The sequence below is a fragment of the Amphiura filiformis genome, chromosome 7, assembly GCF_039555335.1.
Source record: "Amphiura filiformis chromosome 7, Afil_fr2py, whole genome shotgun sequence".
Lineage (NCBI taxonomy): Eukaryota > Metazoa > Echinodermata > Ophiuroidea > Amphilepidida > Amphiuridae > Amphiura > Amphiura filiformis.
Genome location: NC_092634.1, coordinates 4,698,930 through 4,715,032, shown reverse-complemented (window position 1 = coordinate 4,715,032; position 16,103 = coordinate 4,698,930). Strand labels below are relative to the sequence as shown.

At 36.9% G+C, this 16,103-nt stretch overlaps 1 protein-coding gene across 1 annotated transcript in view; it reads left to right on the top strand.

Annotated features, from left to right (window-relative positions):
• The window catches only part of LOC140156657 (alkaline phosphatase-like), a 32,335-nt gene extending 18,204 nt beyond the window's left edge, over positions 1-14,131 (top strand). The window contains exons 2-9 of the mRNA XM_072179594.1: positions 564-787; positions 1,713-1,887; positions 2,333-2,508; positions 3,432-3,636; positions 5,081-5,221; positions 6,612-6,803; positions 7,241-7,378; positions 10,898-14,131. Of these exons, the coding sequence (XP_072035695.1) occupies positions 564-787; positions 1,713-1,887; positions 2,333-2,508; positions 3,432-3,636; positions 5,081-5,221; positions 6,612-6,803; positions 7,241-7,378; positions 10,898-11,208 (1,562 nt within the window). The 3' untranslated portion in view covers positions 11,209-14,131. The remainder of the gene's footprint in view (positions 1-563; positions 788-1,712; positions 1,888-2,332; positions 2,509-3,431; positions 3,637-5,080; positions 5,222-6,611; positions 6,804-7,240; positions 7,379-10,897) is intronic.
• Positions 14,132-16,103: the final 1,972 nt, after the last annotated feature.

The following is a 16,103-nucleotide window of genomic DNA, read 5'->3' as shown; positions in this document are numbered from 1 at the left end:
GCTGGTCACGGCCCACCGAGTGATTCTAATATTAAATGCATAAGCAACAAGCGATGCATTACAAAATTCGGCGATTGCCCATTGTTTTTTAAAAACCACGCATTGCTTTAATAAATTCAGCTTTAGAATTAACTCTTGTGTACAGTGCCGCCGACAAGGGGGTTAAGGGGGTGCGTTACCCCTGGGCCGGGGTCCTAGGGGGCCGTAAAAAATAAAGATAACTCACCTTAATGGGCCCACAAATGCAAGGAAAAGAGACCTCACGGGCCCGTAAAAAAGTTGGTCGATACGTTCATTTTAACCCCGGGCCCGTAATGGCTCTCGGCGGCACTGCTTGTGTAGCCCCGTTTTGTGTGCGATCGTTTCATGTTGTTGTTTCAAATGTGTACCAGAGAATGTGTACTGTTTCAATTGAAACGAGATTGTTAATGCTAGTCTTATCGGTCTTTACCCCTCCGTGATTTATATAAAGCTTATAATTCAATTCAATTTTCCGATGTATAATTCCAATATATTGCCGCCTACTTCTAAATTAATTCACTGTGCCAATTATTTTTTCCCAGCGGCTGAATTTTGGAATGCTCAAGCAAAGGACACATTGGAAAATGCCCTCAAAGCTCAGCGACTGAATCTCAATGTAGCAAAGAATGTGATCCTGTTCATTGGGGATGGAATGGATATAAGTACATCAACGGCCGCCAGGATACGCAAGGGTCAACTAGCTGGTCAGCCTGGGGAGGAGGCTAGCTTACAATGGGAACACTTTCCACACGTTGCTCTTTCTAAGGTATAATTATTGAGCATAATTATTTCGATACGAACATATGGTATTAATGTAGTTTTACCACATGTACAGATGCCTTTGGCTTCTAGTCTTCTCCAGAACGAATCTTATATGTGACACACAGTAATTTTTTTAAACATCATGGTCTTGATGGGCAGGATTTATAAACTTATAAAAATTAAATTAAGGACATAGTATATACTTGAGTCAGCAATTCTTATGATGGTCCCTCAAAACTGTTTGAAGTCAAATCAATAGGCCAACTTATACCAAAATAGATCAAACATTAGAATAAATCATTACATATAATGCAGGTTTCTTTCAAAACACGCTATTTCATGTTGTGATATTATAAAGCAGGGACAAAAAGTTTGTCTTTGATAAAGATCCTGCTACGATCAAAAGCTCAGCCCCTGAAACGTTTCTTTAGACAGGCTATTTTTTATGAATAAACAGTTTCCAATAGCTCGCTTTTTAACTAGACAAAAAGTTTTGTCTCTTTTGTTTCAAAAGTAATGAATCTGACATTGTCTTTTCTTCTGGAAACAGATTCATCAGGATCGTTCATTGTTCATGATATATAATTATTAAGAAAGGTTCTGTTTTCAGATCCAATATTGATAGGCCCTACTCACTCAGAAACATTTCAATTCCTGTTAGGAATCTTGTTCACTCTGGAGCTGGTGTTTCTAAATGTCATGAACAAGGACGAGGGGCTTATAGACTGGACAAAATTTATGACCACGTCATAAATACTCGGCAACAAGTTTGGTGACGTCATCAAAACCAAACAGAAGTATTGCCGGTTCTAAAAGCATCTAGAAACACCGTGATTCCTGACAGGAATTAAAATATTTCTGAATGAGTATCATTATTGGATCTGAAAACAGAGCCTTTCGCAATTTATCAATGTCTTTTCTTTCAAAAGACGTACAACACAGACTTACAGGTAGGCGATTCAGCAGGGACGGCTACCGCATTCTTGTGTGGTGTGAAATCTAAATCAGGTACTCTAGGCCTAGACGATAGGGTGCAATATGGTAACTGCTCATCTGGTATTGGTGGTGAGGTTGATTCCATCCTCAAAGTAGCCCAAAAAGCAGGTAAGCAGAGAAGATATATTATCCTTCCCAGAATCCTTTGCAGCATGACGCATCACCTCATTACATGACACGCTTATACTTTGTACAGGTTCCCTTTGTTTTTATGGGTCGTTAGTTAAGAAATAAACATATTTTGCAAGATTTGGATGTGTTCTGTTCTTTTTTTTACGATTACAATAACAGAGTGATACAATGAAATGAAATAAATTGTATTCTTTTAATATAATGAAAGACAGAGATAAAAAAAAGACTAGTTCGCGTTTAAATTTCTGACAGCTAGACAGAAAATGTCGTACTGCGCAGGTCGGCAACCCATCACGGGGCGCCTTTGCCCTGATGTCAGACGCGATTTAGTCTTTTTTATCTCTGTCTTTCATTATAATAGTCCTCTTCCAGAAAAATCTCTTCAAGAAAAAACGTTAATTTTGCCTCTTAAATTTCTCAGGTAAATCGACAGGATTTGTCAGCACTACACGAGTAACACACGCGACTCCAGCCGGTTTATATGCCCATACACCTCACAGAGCTTGGGAATATAAAAATAGAATACCTACAGAATCTCAGCTAGAAGGGTGTAAGGACATCGCTGTACAATTGATTGAAAATGGAAAGGATATAAATGTAAGGTTATTACAATAAATACACGATTTAGATAATATCAAAACAAAGCAGGTAACTCACCAAAAGCTGTGCAAATTTGTGTCGCTATAAAAAATCTATTAGATTAAACCAATGTGAGAATTTTAAATCAAGAATTATGAAATTCCTATTTTGGGATTGCTTTCCCACCTTCCCTTTCCAACACAGAATACCTTTTGCATTTTAAAGGTCACCCTATCAAGTTTACTGGAGTGCATTACGATACCGCAGAGTTTTAGCGCCACAAATGACATGGCCAGTTAAATCATCATTACATTATGCTGGTTTTATATTGTCATACCGCTTGTCGCTGATCGGCGCAACGCATGTGTACTGCAGACAAGCGGACACAATCAAGGCTTGTGATAGGCTTATACGTCACGGCGCGGCGGAAATACGTTACCTCTGCCTTAAACAAAGGTTGCAGTTTAACTTCCCACCTTGAGTTCCCCTTGAGGGTTCAATGAGATGAGCACTGAAACAGGTTGTCATATAACCTGTGCTTGAGGCATTTTGTTGTAAAATGGGCTATTCCATTAGAAATCCATACATCCGCTATCTAAGACATGACCTTAATCTCACACAGGAGGTGTAGATCTCAAATGGAGTCACCATTTCAGGGTCGTGTCTTCCATGGGGGTATATGGATGTCAACTGCAGCCCAATACATTCTACGATCTACGATTCTGCGCTCTTTGGCGATTTGCCTGGAAATGCGGTGGAATGTTATAATATATTTAAGGCACTTGTGCCCTGGTGGAAATTGTCTTTCTGAAGCTATGTATTCAATAATTGTACTCTTGCGTTCATTTAATTGACATTTTTCGTTTAAAAATTAAATCATCGTTGTTGACAACTTGTTAATTATTCCCCATTTTTTCCAACTATTGCATCCTTCGTGTCAGGTTATAATGGGAGGAGGAAGAGGCAACTTTATGACAAATTATACCAAAGATCCAGAAGAGACAAAATACCATGGAAGACGAAGAGATAACCGTGATCTTATAGAAGAATGGATCGCACTGAGACCTGATAAGGACAGAAGTCGTTATGTGTGGAATCTTACTGAGTTCAACAAAGTTGATGAGAGAAAAGTCGACTATCTATTAGGTAGAATTGTGTAGTATTTATACTAAATTTACATCTCCGCGCGATATGGATTGGTTTTTAGCCAATGAGATACAGCGCTTTTTGTTGCGTTAGAAAGAGCGCGCTATACCTTATTGGTAAAATACCAATCGCTCGTCGCTCAGCGATGGAGTATAAATTCAGCTTAATTGTGTAGTATTTCTGGGTTATTCTACACTAGAGGCAGGATCCGCATTAAAGTCATAATGTACGATCTTATCATATGATTTTTTTTTGCGTCCATATTATTAGATCGCTCAGACTGTTGGCATTTTCAAGAATCTGCTAAAATGCCATAAGTTCCAACAAACCAATTTCTTAGGCCTGCCTATTGTACCTTTGAACAATTGACTTTTTTTAAAAAATTTTGGCGATATATACATTTTTGTTATTGTTATTGCTAGCTGTTGTTGTTGAAGTCACTGTCCACAACATAGTTTTCATGATGTAACTTTTAATATAGTAGAGTTGTTTTTGTTACACATCAATATACCAATTTTTGACAATAAGCACCCAAATTTGCCCTAATTGGGCGCTTTTAAGGTGCCCCCAAAACGGTAGACATACCCGCATACCTTCAACCGTGGAGACCCCCCCCCCCTGCCGGGTTCTTGTGTGATCATTCGGCTATCGCTACATCGGCAATCGTTAAGTATAGTTTTATGGATTCATCACACTAATTAAAGCGGTATCTGTATCATACAATAAAGTGCAATGACATTTAGTGAGCATCTGAACCATTGAAGTATGTGATAATTAATTGAATCAAATAATTAGCTGATGAGAAAATGTCATTAGTGCAATTCAGCTCGATAAACCGTGCAGTAATTATATAGGTATTTGCATGTGTGTATGTTTTTTGTTGTGGTTTTTTTTGTTGTTGTTGTTGTTTTGTTTTTTCTTCTGGAATGTAATGTTAAACAAGAACCACTCTGTCACTTACAAGAGTGTTTCGTGGTCATATCATCCTCTTTTATGTCTTTTTCAATAGATATCCACAAAATAGGCTTATTCCCAAAATTTCAGTTGATTCCGAATGTGCGTTTGCGCATGATTTATATGCATATTACACTGCTCCATCATGTCCATAGGCCACTGTGTTGAATTACGTTCTGGTACACTACACCATAACGTAATTCAAATGAGTTCTTTTGAACAAAACCAAATATCATCACCCAATGTCATGAACAGAGACGAGGGGCCCACTTCCTTAGTCATGTGTATGATCCTCTCCTAGCTGATAATACACCCTCTTCAGTCGGGAAACGGATCGGAAGTATAGGATAAACAACCAACATTCTGATGATACCTACCCACCATGATAGGCGAAACCGTCAAAATTGAGTCAAATTTTGGTTTTGTTCCAAAGAAATCGTTTATAATGTTTACCAACAAACCTGATGAATCTATTTACTTATGTTTACAGGTCTTTTTGAGTACAGTCATATGCAATACGAAAGCGCCCGTGAGAATGATAAAGCGGGAGAACCGTCCTTATCAGAGATGACGGAGAAAGCAATCAAAATTTTGCAGAAGAACAAGAACGGATTTTTTCTTTTGGCAGAAGGTAACAACGTTATTCTTGTTCATTATTATTATTATTATTATTATTATTATTATTATTATTATTATTATTATTATTATTATTATTATTATTATTATAATTATAATTATAATTATTATTAATTTTATTTTCCATCTTTTAGAGAGTAACGTAACATATTCGGTATTTAAGCTTCAAACACGGGTTTTTAACACAAAGATTGAAAGAACGACAACCCATTTAACACAGGCGGTGATGGAAGCGATATCGCCAATTTTGTGGTCGCCATTGGATTAACACATAATCATGAAATCTTCACAAACAATTTTAAATTTGTTATGTGGTGTCAAAGCAAAATTATCTTACTCTAAAACCGCCGGGGTTCTACAAAGTACCCCACTGCAAGTATGTTAATTTTCCATTTGTAATTGCTAACCGTGTATTTTGAATGGGGCTGTCAGCCCTGTATCTTCGCCAGCCTCGTACGTCACGTGTTGCGCTGCCTATGCCGCCTGATTTAACAGAAATTCTAGCGACACAGCGCCATCTAAATTCGATGGCAATGGAATTTTAACAAATTAACGAAACAGAAAATAAATTAAATGTTATCATTTTTGTTTGGTTAACTAGTTGTTCAGTGGGGCACGATTAGATCTTGTAATAATCAACCAAAGTAAGTCAGCCTTAAGAAAAGGGCATCCTATAAATAGGGGAAGAAATAAATGTTAATAGATTTAACAAAAGGAGGAAAGGAGGAGGGCACTAACTCGTGTCAAGTCAATTCTCAGGCGGCATAGGAAGCGCAGTACGAGGCTGGCGAAGATACAGGGCTGACAACCCCATTCAATATACACGGTTAACAATTACAAATGGAAAATTAACATACTTGCAGTGGGGTACTTTGTAGAACCCCGACGGTTTTAGCGTAAGATAATTTTGCTTTGACACCACATAACAAATTTAGAATTGTTTGTGAAGATTTCATGATTATGTGTTAATCCAATGGCGACCTCCAAATTGGCGATATCGCTTCCACCGCCTGAATATTCTCTGCATTTCTGTCATCGACGTCCAATGGTTTGAATTGAATTTGAACAATTTCTCATTTGGCAATCGCTCGTATAAGTCTCCAGTAAGACTCCAACTGGCTTCTATCATCGGCTTCTATTATTAGGCACTGTGCCTTTCCCGCACTTGAATTGGCATGACTGTAGAACATTAGGCATGAGTGGAGGACCATTGGTCACCACAAGGGCGTCCCATGCATGATTGTTTAACTTACACATTTTATTCTACATACAGGAGGACGTAAGGGCATATATTGCCCCCCCCCCCCGACTGCTCTATAGATCCGCCACTGATGACACCAAGTGTATTGTCTAAGTTAGATATGTGTGTTTTATTTTCACTGCAGGAGGACGTATAGATCACGGTCACCACAAGGGCGTCGCATATGATGCCTTACACGACACCTTAGCACTAGATAAAGCCGTTAGTAAAGCAATGGAATTATGCCAAGAAGACGATACACTCATCATAGTGACTGCTGATCATGGACATGTTATGACCATAGCAGGTTATCCGTCAAGAGGCAATCCTATATTAGGTTGGTTGAAATATTGGGTTATTCCAGTTGAAGTCCACACTCCCCTGTGGAAGATTTTGGGAATATCTTTAACAGGGGGAGTATGTTTTTCAAATGTAATTGGTCAGAGTTAAGCATTTTGAAACCCATACCCCCCCTGTATTATGGTTTTACCTATATCTTCCACAAATGGAGTGAGTATTTCAAATTGAAGTTTTTTGCAAAAATGAGATGTTGTACCAAATTTTAAAAAAATGTATGGCTTTCCCGTGCCAACAAAGACTTAGGGCCTATGCACATTCATTTCCAGCCCCAACAAAGCCAGACAGTGAAATACAGCCAATTGCAAACTTCTTTGAACACGATTTTTTTAAATGCCCAATGGAAATGATTAATTGTTGCACTGGTTACTCTTTATTAAAGCATTCTCTTTATCAACTTTATATGAACATTTCCAGGCTTGCATGATAGTTATATCGCCAAAGATGATATGCCTTACACCACTCTATCCTACGCTAATGGACCCGGTGGATTGGAGCTAACCGACAGCTTCAATGAGGATGGCACAAGAAGGAACCTAACAGAAGTAGACACAGGTAAGATTCATCAGAAAGAAGAATCTTGGATAACTATGCAGTTAATACGATAGCTGCATAAATACACTCTGATGTGTTATCGCCACTAGATAGCAGTATGTACACACTTATGCTAGCAATATAAATATGTCAGATCCAATACAAGCTATAAATTATGAACGCTTTGACATGTGGTATCTTCAGTAGATAGCAACATAATTACGCGTTGATATGTGGTATCTTCAGTAGATAGCAACATAATTACGCTCTGGTATGTGCTATCTTCAGTAGATAGCAACATAAATACGCTTTGATATTTCCTATCTTCAGTAGATAGCAACATAATTACGCGTTGATATGTGGTATCTTCAGTAGATAGCAACATAATTACGCGTTGATATGTGCCATCTTCAGTAGATAGCAACATAAATACGCTTTGACATGTGCTATCTTCAGTAGATAGCAACATAATTACGCGTTGGTATGTGCTATCTTCAGTAGATAGCAACATAATTACGCTCTGGTATGTGCTATCTTCAGTAGAGAGCAACATTAATACGCTTTGATATTTGCTATCTTCAGTAGATAGCAACATAATTACGCGTTGATATGTGGTATCTTCAGTAGATAGCAACATAATTACGCGTTGATATGTGGTATCTTCAGTAGATAGCAACATAATTACGCGTTGATATGTGGTATCTTCAGTAGATAGCAACATAATTACGCGTTGATATGTGCCATCTTCAGTAGATAGCAACATAAATACGCTTTGATATTTGCTATCTTCAGTAGATAGCAACAAAATTACGCGTTGATATGTGGTATCTTCAGTAGATAGAAACATAATTACGCGTTTATATGTGCCATCTTCAGTAGATAGCAACATAAATACGCTTTGACATGTGCTATCTTCAGTAGATAGCAACATAATTACGCGTTGGTATGTGCTATCTTCAGTAAATAGCAACATAAATACTTTTTGATATGTGCTATCTTAAGTAGATAGCAACATAAATACGCTTTGATATTTGCAATCTTCAGTAGATAGCAACATAAGTACGCTTTGATATGTGGTATCTTCAGTAGATAGCAACATAATTACGCGTTGATATTTGGTATCTTCAGTAGATAGCAACATAAGTACGCTTTGATATGTGCCATCTTCAGTAGATAGCAACATAAATACGCTTTGATATTTGCTATCTTCAGTAGATAGCAACAAAATTACGCGTTGATATGTGGTATCTTCAGTAGATAGCAACATAATTACGCGTTGATATGTGCCATCTTCAGTAGATAGCAACATAAATACGCTTTGACATGTGCTATCTTCAGTAGATAGCAACATAGGTACGCTTTGATATGTGGTATCTTCAGTAGATAGCAACATAATTACGCGTTGATATTTGGTATCTTCAGTAGATAGCAACATAATTACGCGTTGATATTTGGTATCTTCAGTAGATAGCAACATAAATACGCTTTGACATGTGCTATCTTCAGTAGATAGCAACATAATTACGCATTGGTATGTGCTATCTTCAGTAAATAGCAACATAAATACTTTTTGATATGTGCTATCTTCAGTAGATAGCAACAGACTTACGCTTTGATATGTGCTGAAAATACACAGAACAATGTTCTGAGTTCAAAGTGAAATACCACAAACAAGTTGCGTGTGGTGGCTCTTCTTGTTTTAAAAGTGAATCTCTAATGCTTCTTATTGTTATGTTTATCATGTTTATAGTGACAACATTATCAATTAATTCTGACTAGCATCACATCGATTTATGACTTTATCTGTAGGCCTATGCTTCGACTATTTATAAATACGTTTTTATGAATACAAAAGTAACCCATGGGGTACGACATATCAAGACCAGCAAGCGTGACCAAATCCTCATGCATAGCATCATAAATACGCTTTGATATTTGCTATCTTCAGTAGATAGCAACAAAATTACGCGTTGATATGTGGTATCTTCAGTAGATAGCAACATAATTACGCGTTGATATGTGCCATCTTCAGTAGATAGCAACATAAATACGCTTTGACATGTGCTATCTTCAGTAGATAGCAACATAATTACGCGTTGGTATGTGCTATCTTCAGTAAATAGCAACATAAATACTTTTCGATATGTGCTATCTTCAGTAGATAGCAACAGACTTACGCTTTGATATGTGCTATCTTCAGTAGATAGCAACATAAATACGCTTTGATATGTGCTATCTTCAGTAGATAGCAACATAAGTACGCTTTGTTATGTGTTATCTTCAGTAGATAGCAACAGAATTACGCTTTGATATGTGCTATCTTCAGTAGATAGCAACATAGGTACGCTTTGATATGTGGTATCTTCAGTAGATAGCAACATAATTACGCGTTGATATTTGGTATCTTCAGTAGATAGCAACATAATTACGCGTTGATATTTGGTATCTTCAGTAGATAGCAACATAAATACGCTTTGACATGTGCTATCTTCAGTAGATAGCAACATAATTACGCGTTGGTATGTGCTATCTTCAGTAAATAGCAACATAAATACTTTTTGATATGTGCTATCTTCAGTAGATAGCAACAGACTTACGCTTTGATATGTGCTATCTTCAGTAGATAGCAACATAAGTACGCTTTGTTATGTGTTATCTTCAGTAGATAGCAACAGAATTACGCTTTGATATATGCTATCTTCAGTAGATAGCAACATAGGTACGCTTTGATATTTGCTATCTTCAGTAGATAGCAACATAAATACAACTTTGATATTTGCTATCTTCAGTAGATAGCAACATAAGTACGCTTTGATATGTGCTATCTTCAGTAGATAGCAACATAATTACGCGTTGGTATGTGCTATCTTCAGTAAATAGCAACATAAATACTTTTTGATATGGGGTATCTTCAGTAGATAGCAACAGACTTACGCTTTGATATGTGCTATCTTCAGTAGATAGCAACAGACTTACGCTTTGATATGTGCTATCTTCAGTAGATAGCAACATAAGTACGCTTTGTTATGTGTTATCTTCAGTAGATAGCAACAGAATTACGCTTTGATGTGTGCTATCTTCAGTAGATAGCAACATAGGTACGCTTTGATATTTGCTATCTTCCGTAGATAGCAACATAATTACGCTCTGGTATGTGCTATCTTCAGTAGAGAGCAACATAAATACGCTTTGATATTTGCTATCTTCAGTAGATAGCAACATAAGTACGCTTTGATATGTGCTATCTTCAGTAGATAGAACATAGCAACATAAATACGCTTTGATATTTGCTATCTTCAGTAGATAGCAACATAAGTACCCATTGATATGTGCTATCTTCAGTAGATAGCAACATAAATACGCGTTGATATAATGATATATCTTCAGTAGATAGCAACATAAATACGCTTTGATATTTGCTATCTTCAGTAGATAGCAACATAAGTACGCTTTAATATGTGCTCTTTATTGTATCCCCTTTTTTATTATTATAAGCTTTACTTATACTAATATCAACCTAAATTGTATTGTGTTTTACAGAGGATGAAGATTTTATCCAATCTGCAGCGGTTCCATTAAGTGATGAAACTCACGGAGGACAAGATGTAGCTATCTATGCCTATGGACCAATGGCGCACCTGTTTCACGGTGTTCATGAACAGCACTATATAGCCCATGTAATGATGTATGCGGCTTGTTTAGGAAAATACACAGAAAAGTGTGAAGTGAAATACCAAGAACAGCAAGTGATGTGTGGTGGCTCTTCTTGTTTTAAAAGCGAATCTCTAATGCTTCTTATTGTTATGTTTATCATGTTTATAGTGACAACATTATCAATTAATTCTGACTAGCATCACATCGATTTATGACTTTATCTGTAGGCCTATGCTTCGACTATTTATAAATACGTTTTTATGAATACAAAAGTAACCCATGGGGTACGACATATCAAGACCAGCAAGCGTGACCAAATCCTCATGCATTGACCACTATACAGAAAAGGATAGGACCTCTGTAGATAAATATCATCAAATTTAAATATTAATTGAATTGCAAAATTAGAGTCACGCGGTAGCATGACCAGCAAGTTTTTAAAAAAACGACTGATAAAGAAGAATAAACAGATGCGCCGCGAGACTATATTTACACGGAACAAAACGCCATTGTTCTATGATATTTTTCGCTTGGTACAAAATATATCTAAAACCATGCTAAATCGTATTCACTGTCCAAAGTGTCATATTTTAACAACTCTTTATTTCAAAAAGTTACACCAATCTTACAGTCAATCCGATTGTTTGATAATAAACAAACATTCTTGCTTTATTTCACGCGGTATTTCATAGCCAAAATTAGTGGCAAATCATAGCTAATCATACTGATATCCACAATCTTTCGTCACATTCAAGAAAATATTGTTTGACTATGTTCAAGACCACATTCATCCTCTGCAGTTTGCCTACAGAAGTAATCGTAGTTGTTCTGATGCTATTTTGTTCTTGTTGGAGAAAATGTATCATCATTGCGAAGGTACTGCTAGGTTTTGGCAACACAGTCAGGACAATGTTTTTTGACTTTTCGTCCGCTTTAATACAATTCAACTGCACTTGCTGTTTCAAACATTAATGGACAGTAGTAGCGTGCCTAGTTCTTTCATGGCCTGGATTTTAAATTACTTAACCAATCGCTCTCAATATGTCAGACTTACGTCCAACAGTACATTGTCTCAGATGCTTACATCTATACTGGTGCCCCATCCCCAGGGTACAGTTTTAGCACCATTCTTATTCACTATTTACACGTCCGATTTCAGATCGAATGACCCGGCATGTCCTGTTATTAAATTTGCGGACGATAGTGCCATGATTGGGCTAATTGCCGATGATGATGATACTGTTTACCAACAACAGCTTGTTCGGTCAACTACTGTGATGCCAACTACTTAGAGCTAAATGTCTCCAAAACAAAGGAAATGGTTATTGACTTTAGAACCTCTAAAAGTCGTTCTCCAGGTCCCGTTGTCTTAAAGGGAGGTAACGTAGAGCGTGTGTCATCATACAAGTACCTTGGCATCATGATAGATGACAAGCTGAACTGGCATATACAGTCATGTTGATCACATGGTTAAAAAACTCAACTCTCGCATGTATTGTTTCAGGAAACTGATTTTTTTTTTCATGTCAATTCTCGTATCCTCGCTTTGTTTTATGATTCAGTTTCAGTTGTAGCAAGTGTTTGGCCTTATTATTTACTTTGTTGGGGAGGGAACGTTAGCATAGGGGACAGACAGAGGGTGGAAAGGGTAATTAAAGAAGCTAGTAGAATCATAAGCTCACCACGACAGGATTTCGAGACAGTGTACACTGATCTTTTGTTGAAGAAGCTCACCGATGTGATCGAGGATCCCCAACATCCACTCCACCATCGCTTGTCATATCATCATAACTAAAAAACTCATTTGTCCCTCAAGCTATTTTTTATCATAACTCAAAGTACCGTCGTTAATTTATGTTTTCATTCCATTTCTAGGGAGTGCCTTGGAATTTCATTTTGCTTATAATACCTGTTTTTGTATAATGCTTGTTTTTTTTTTGTATAATGCTTGTTCTCTAATGTAGTTTATTTATGATCTCATGTGCATGTAATTTCCAGAAATGGATTAATAAAGTTTAACTTGACTTGACTTGACTAGAAGGCCACTTCGAGACTTACTGTCTGCAAACTGTTATGACAGCGCGGAGGTCGTCACGTCCGTACGTCGTATTTATAAAAGCGTATTTATAAATATAGTCGAAGCATACTGTTTATGAAACGGTTTTATTAAGTGTGAACTTAAATGATTTAAGTGTGAACTTAAATGATTTAAGTGTGAACTTAAAGGATTTAAGTGTGAACTTAAAGGATTTATGTGTGAACTTAAAGGATTTATGTGTGAACTTAAAGGATTTATGTGTGAACTTAAAGGATTTAAGTGTGAACTTAAAGGATTTAAGTGTGAACTTAAAGGATTTAAGTGTGAACTTAAAGGATTTAAGTGTGAACTTAAAGGATTTATGTGTGAACTTAAAGGATTTATGTGTGAACTTAAAGGTTTTAAGTGTGAACTTAAAGGTTTTAAGTGAGAACTTAAAGGTTTTAAGTGAGAACTTAAAGGTTTTAAGTGAGAACTTAAAGGTTTTAAGTGAGAACTTAAAGGTTTTAAGTGAGAACTTAAAGGTTTACCTGATATATCACTATGCGATAATGCAATATTTTATTAACTATATTAATATTCATAAGACAATGAGCCAATAGCAGCTGACCTTTGATAAGTCAGTGCGTTTTGTGCATTGATTTTTTTCAATGCGAGAACGCCAATACGCGTTCGGGTATCTACGAAAGATGGCTTGGTCTATATTACGTATGAGCAATTCCGGGCCACCAATATTAAAGGGATTTTTAATGCTTTTGTTTTTGGTAATTTTTGTATATCTATGTAGTGTATTTTTAGTATATGAAGAGCTTATTTCCAAACCGTGTTAAGTCCACAAACACATTTATACATGTTTCTGATTAACCTGTGCGATATTGCAATGAGTTGCGATGCTATAGATATTATAATTTCAGTTGGAAGCACCATTACAAAGCAAACAGTGGATGGATGCACAGTAACAATACTCGGTGAGGCCTTTGATTCCCAAATGAGAACAATAGTCAGCATAATTGTTAACCAGCATTGTTGTGGTAAATAATGGCTTGGTGATGGTACAACTCATTGTTGATGAGTAAATGAGAAACATGACGGTTGCACGGTTTGGAAATAAGCTCTTCATATTTTGACATGATTTTGATGACGTATATACAAATGACAATAATCAACGCATTTGCTCCATCAGAATAGTCGTGCATTGTTCCGGTGAAAAAAATTAAAGGGTGCATGCATTTATTTTTGTGCACTACAAATCGTATTCAGCCATTAATCTCTAATTGACCTTTTCGGTAAATCCCATAACCCTTTGCGAGTACACCTGAGAACTCGTCATACTGCGTCGCGCCGATGCGCACATCGTTTATCGAACATCGTTACTGCGCATTACAAGTCGGCGTGACGTCAAATGACGAGTTCTCAGGTGTACTCGCAAAGGGTTATGGGATTTACCGAAAAGGTCAATTAACATACAAAATACCTCTTCATTGTGCCTTTGATATGTAAGTCCTATACAGGCGGCGGATGACATGATCGAGCCGGCAACTTTTGAAACCGCCCGGCCGTATGGCATTTTCCAATGTAGTCGGTTAGTTTTGTGGGGTTCATTATCGAACCCCAACGGTTTTAGCTTGTATTTATATTATTTATCAACATAGGCCTATTTGTTTGTGATATTTCAAGCGTTTTAAAATTTCAAAATAATCCCATTCAATTACACGGTTAACGATGAAAATTTACTGAATTTAGAGAATGCAATGCGGCCACCACCTGGTCCTATACACATCGTAAATTCCAAACCATGCATAACTTTTCTATAGGATTTGTAATGTCGGAGTTTAGGTTTTAACTTACGATGTGTTAAAGAACTTAACTTCATGCGAGTCGAAGCGGTGGATATTTATTGTGATCGTAAGAAATTATCTGCTTCAAAAGCAGGAGGTCCAAATCATAATGTTCCACCAAGAGTTCTGAAAGAATTTGCTATGAACTCAGCAAGCCTGTTGCAGATGCTTAGCTATGCTTCTCTCGGTCAAGGTAAAGTACCCTCTCAATGGAAGGAAGCAAATGTTGTGCCAAACATGCCAAAGCAAACTCAGCTTTCCACTGACAAGCTCAGGCTACTATCTCTAACACGTACAGCAGGTGATACCAAGCTCGTGTAACCAAATTATGCTATTCAGCCTCACATTGATCACAGAAAGAAAATGTCAACCACACACTGCCTCATTGATGTTTGAAATCATTATGGTGTCTTACTTCAAGTCAATACAATCTTCGCTACTCACCTTCTGTCAAACGTACCTCTTAAGGGTAGACGAGGTATTGTTGGGCGAAGCAACCTAAAAATCGATTTTCATTATCTAGATCAATATATTATTGAAAATTAACACCTTGATGTTTTGCAAAAGTTCATTTTACAAATTGTATACTTTGCAAACTTGCTTAATTTATTGTTGTTAATGAGTTATGTACGTTTTACAAAAGTGTTGTTGTTTCTGTGCTCTTTACAACGTAACTCAAGAACCGCAGCACCTATAAAAGTATCTCTGTGATATTTTAATTCTTCTACACGCTCGCTATGAATTGAGCAATGCAGTTTTTGCCAAAACTCACTACCATTCGTAAGATGCTGTGAACTACCAAATCACAACAGTTTAAAATAATTAATAACCTTAATAGTGGTTTTTGCTTCATTTTCCAAGGTATCAGGAATTATTGATTTCTTGACACACTTCAGTAGTACTTTGGTTTTTGCATGTGTATATTCATAATTATGATCTTTTAATATGTTATTTATCATGTGTTTTCCTTAATAGTTATAGTTTGATGTATGTTCTTGTATTGGCATTTTTGAATAAGATAATAATAGGGGAGACCGGGGATGGAAGTTACACGGGGGAGTTGTTACACCTCTCAGTGTGCCAAGCTGGAATAAGAGAGGGCAGGCTAACTGACATCCATATGTTGCCTACGCATCACTGGGGTATACTGCCAATTCACCTTTTCGGTAAATCCCATAACCCTTTGCGAGTACACCTGAGAACTCGTCATACTGCG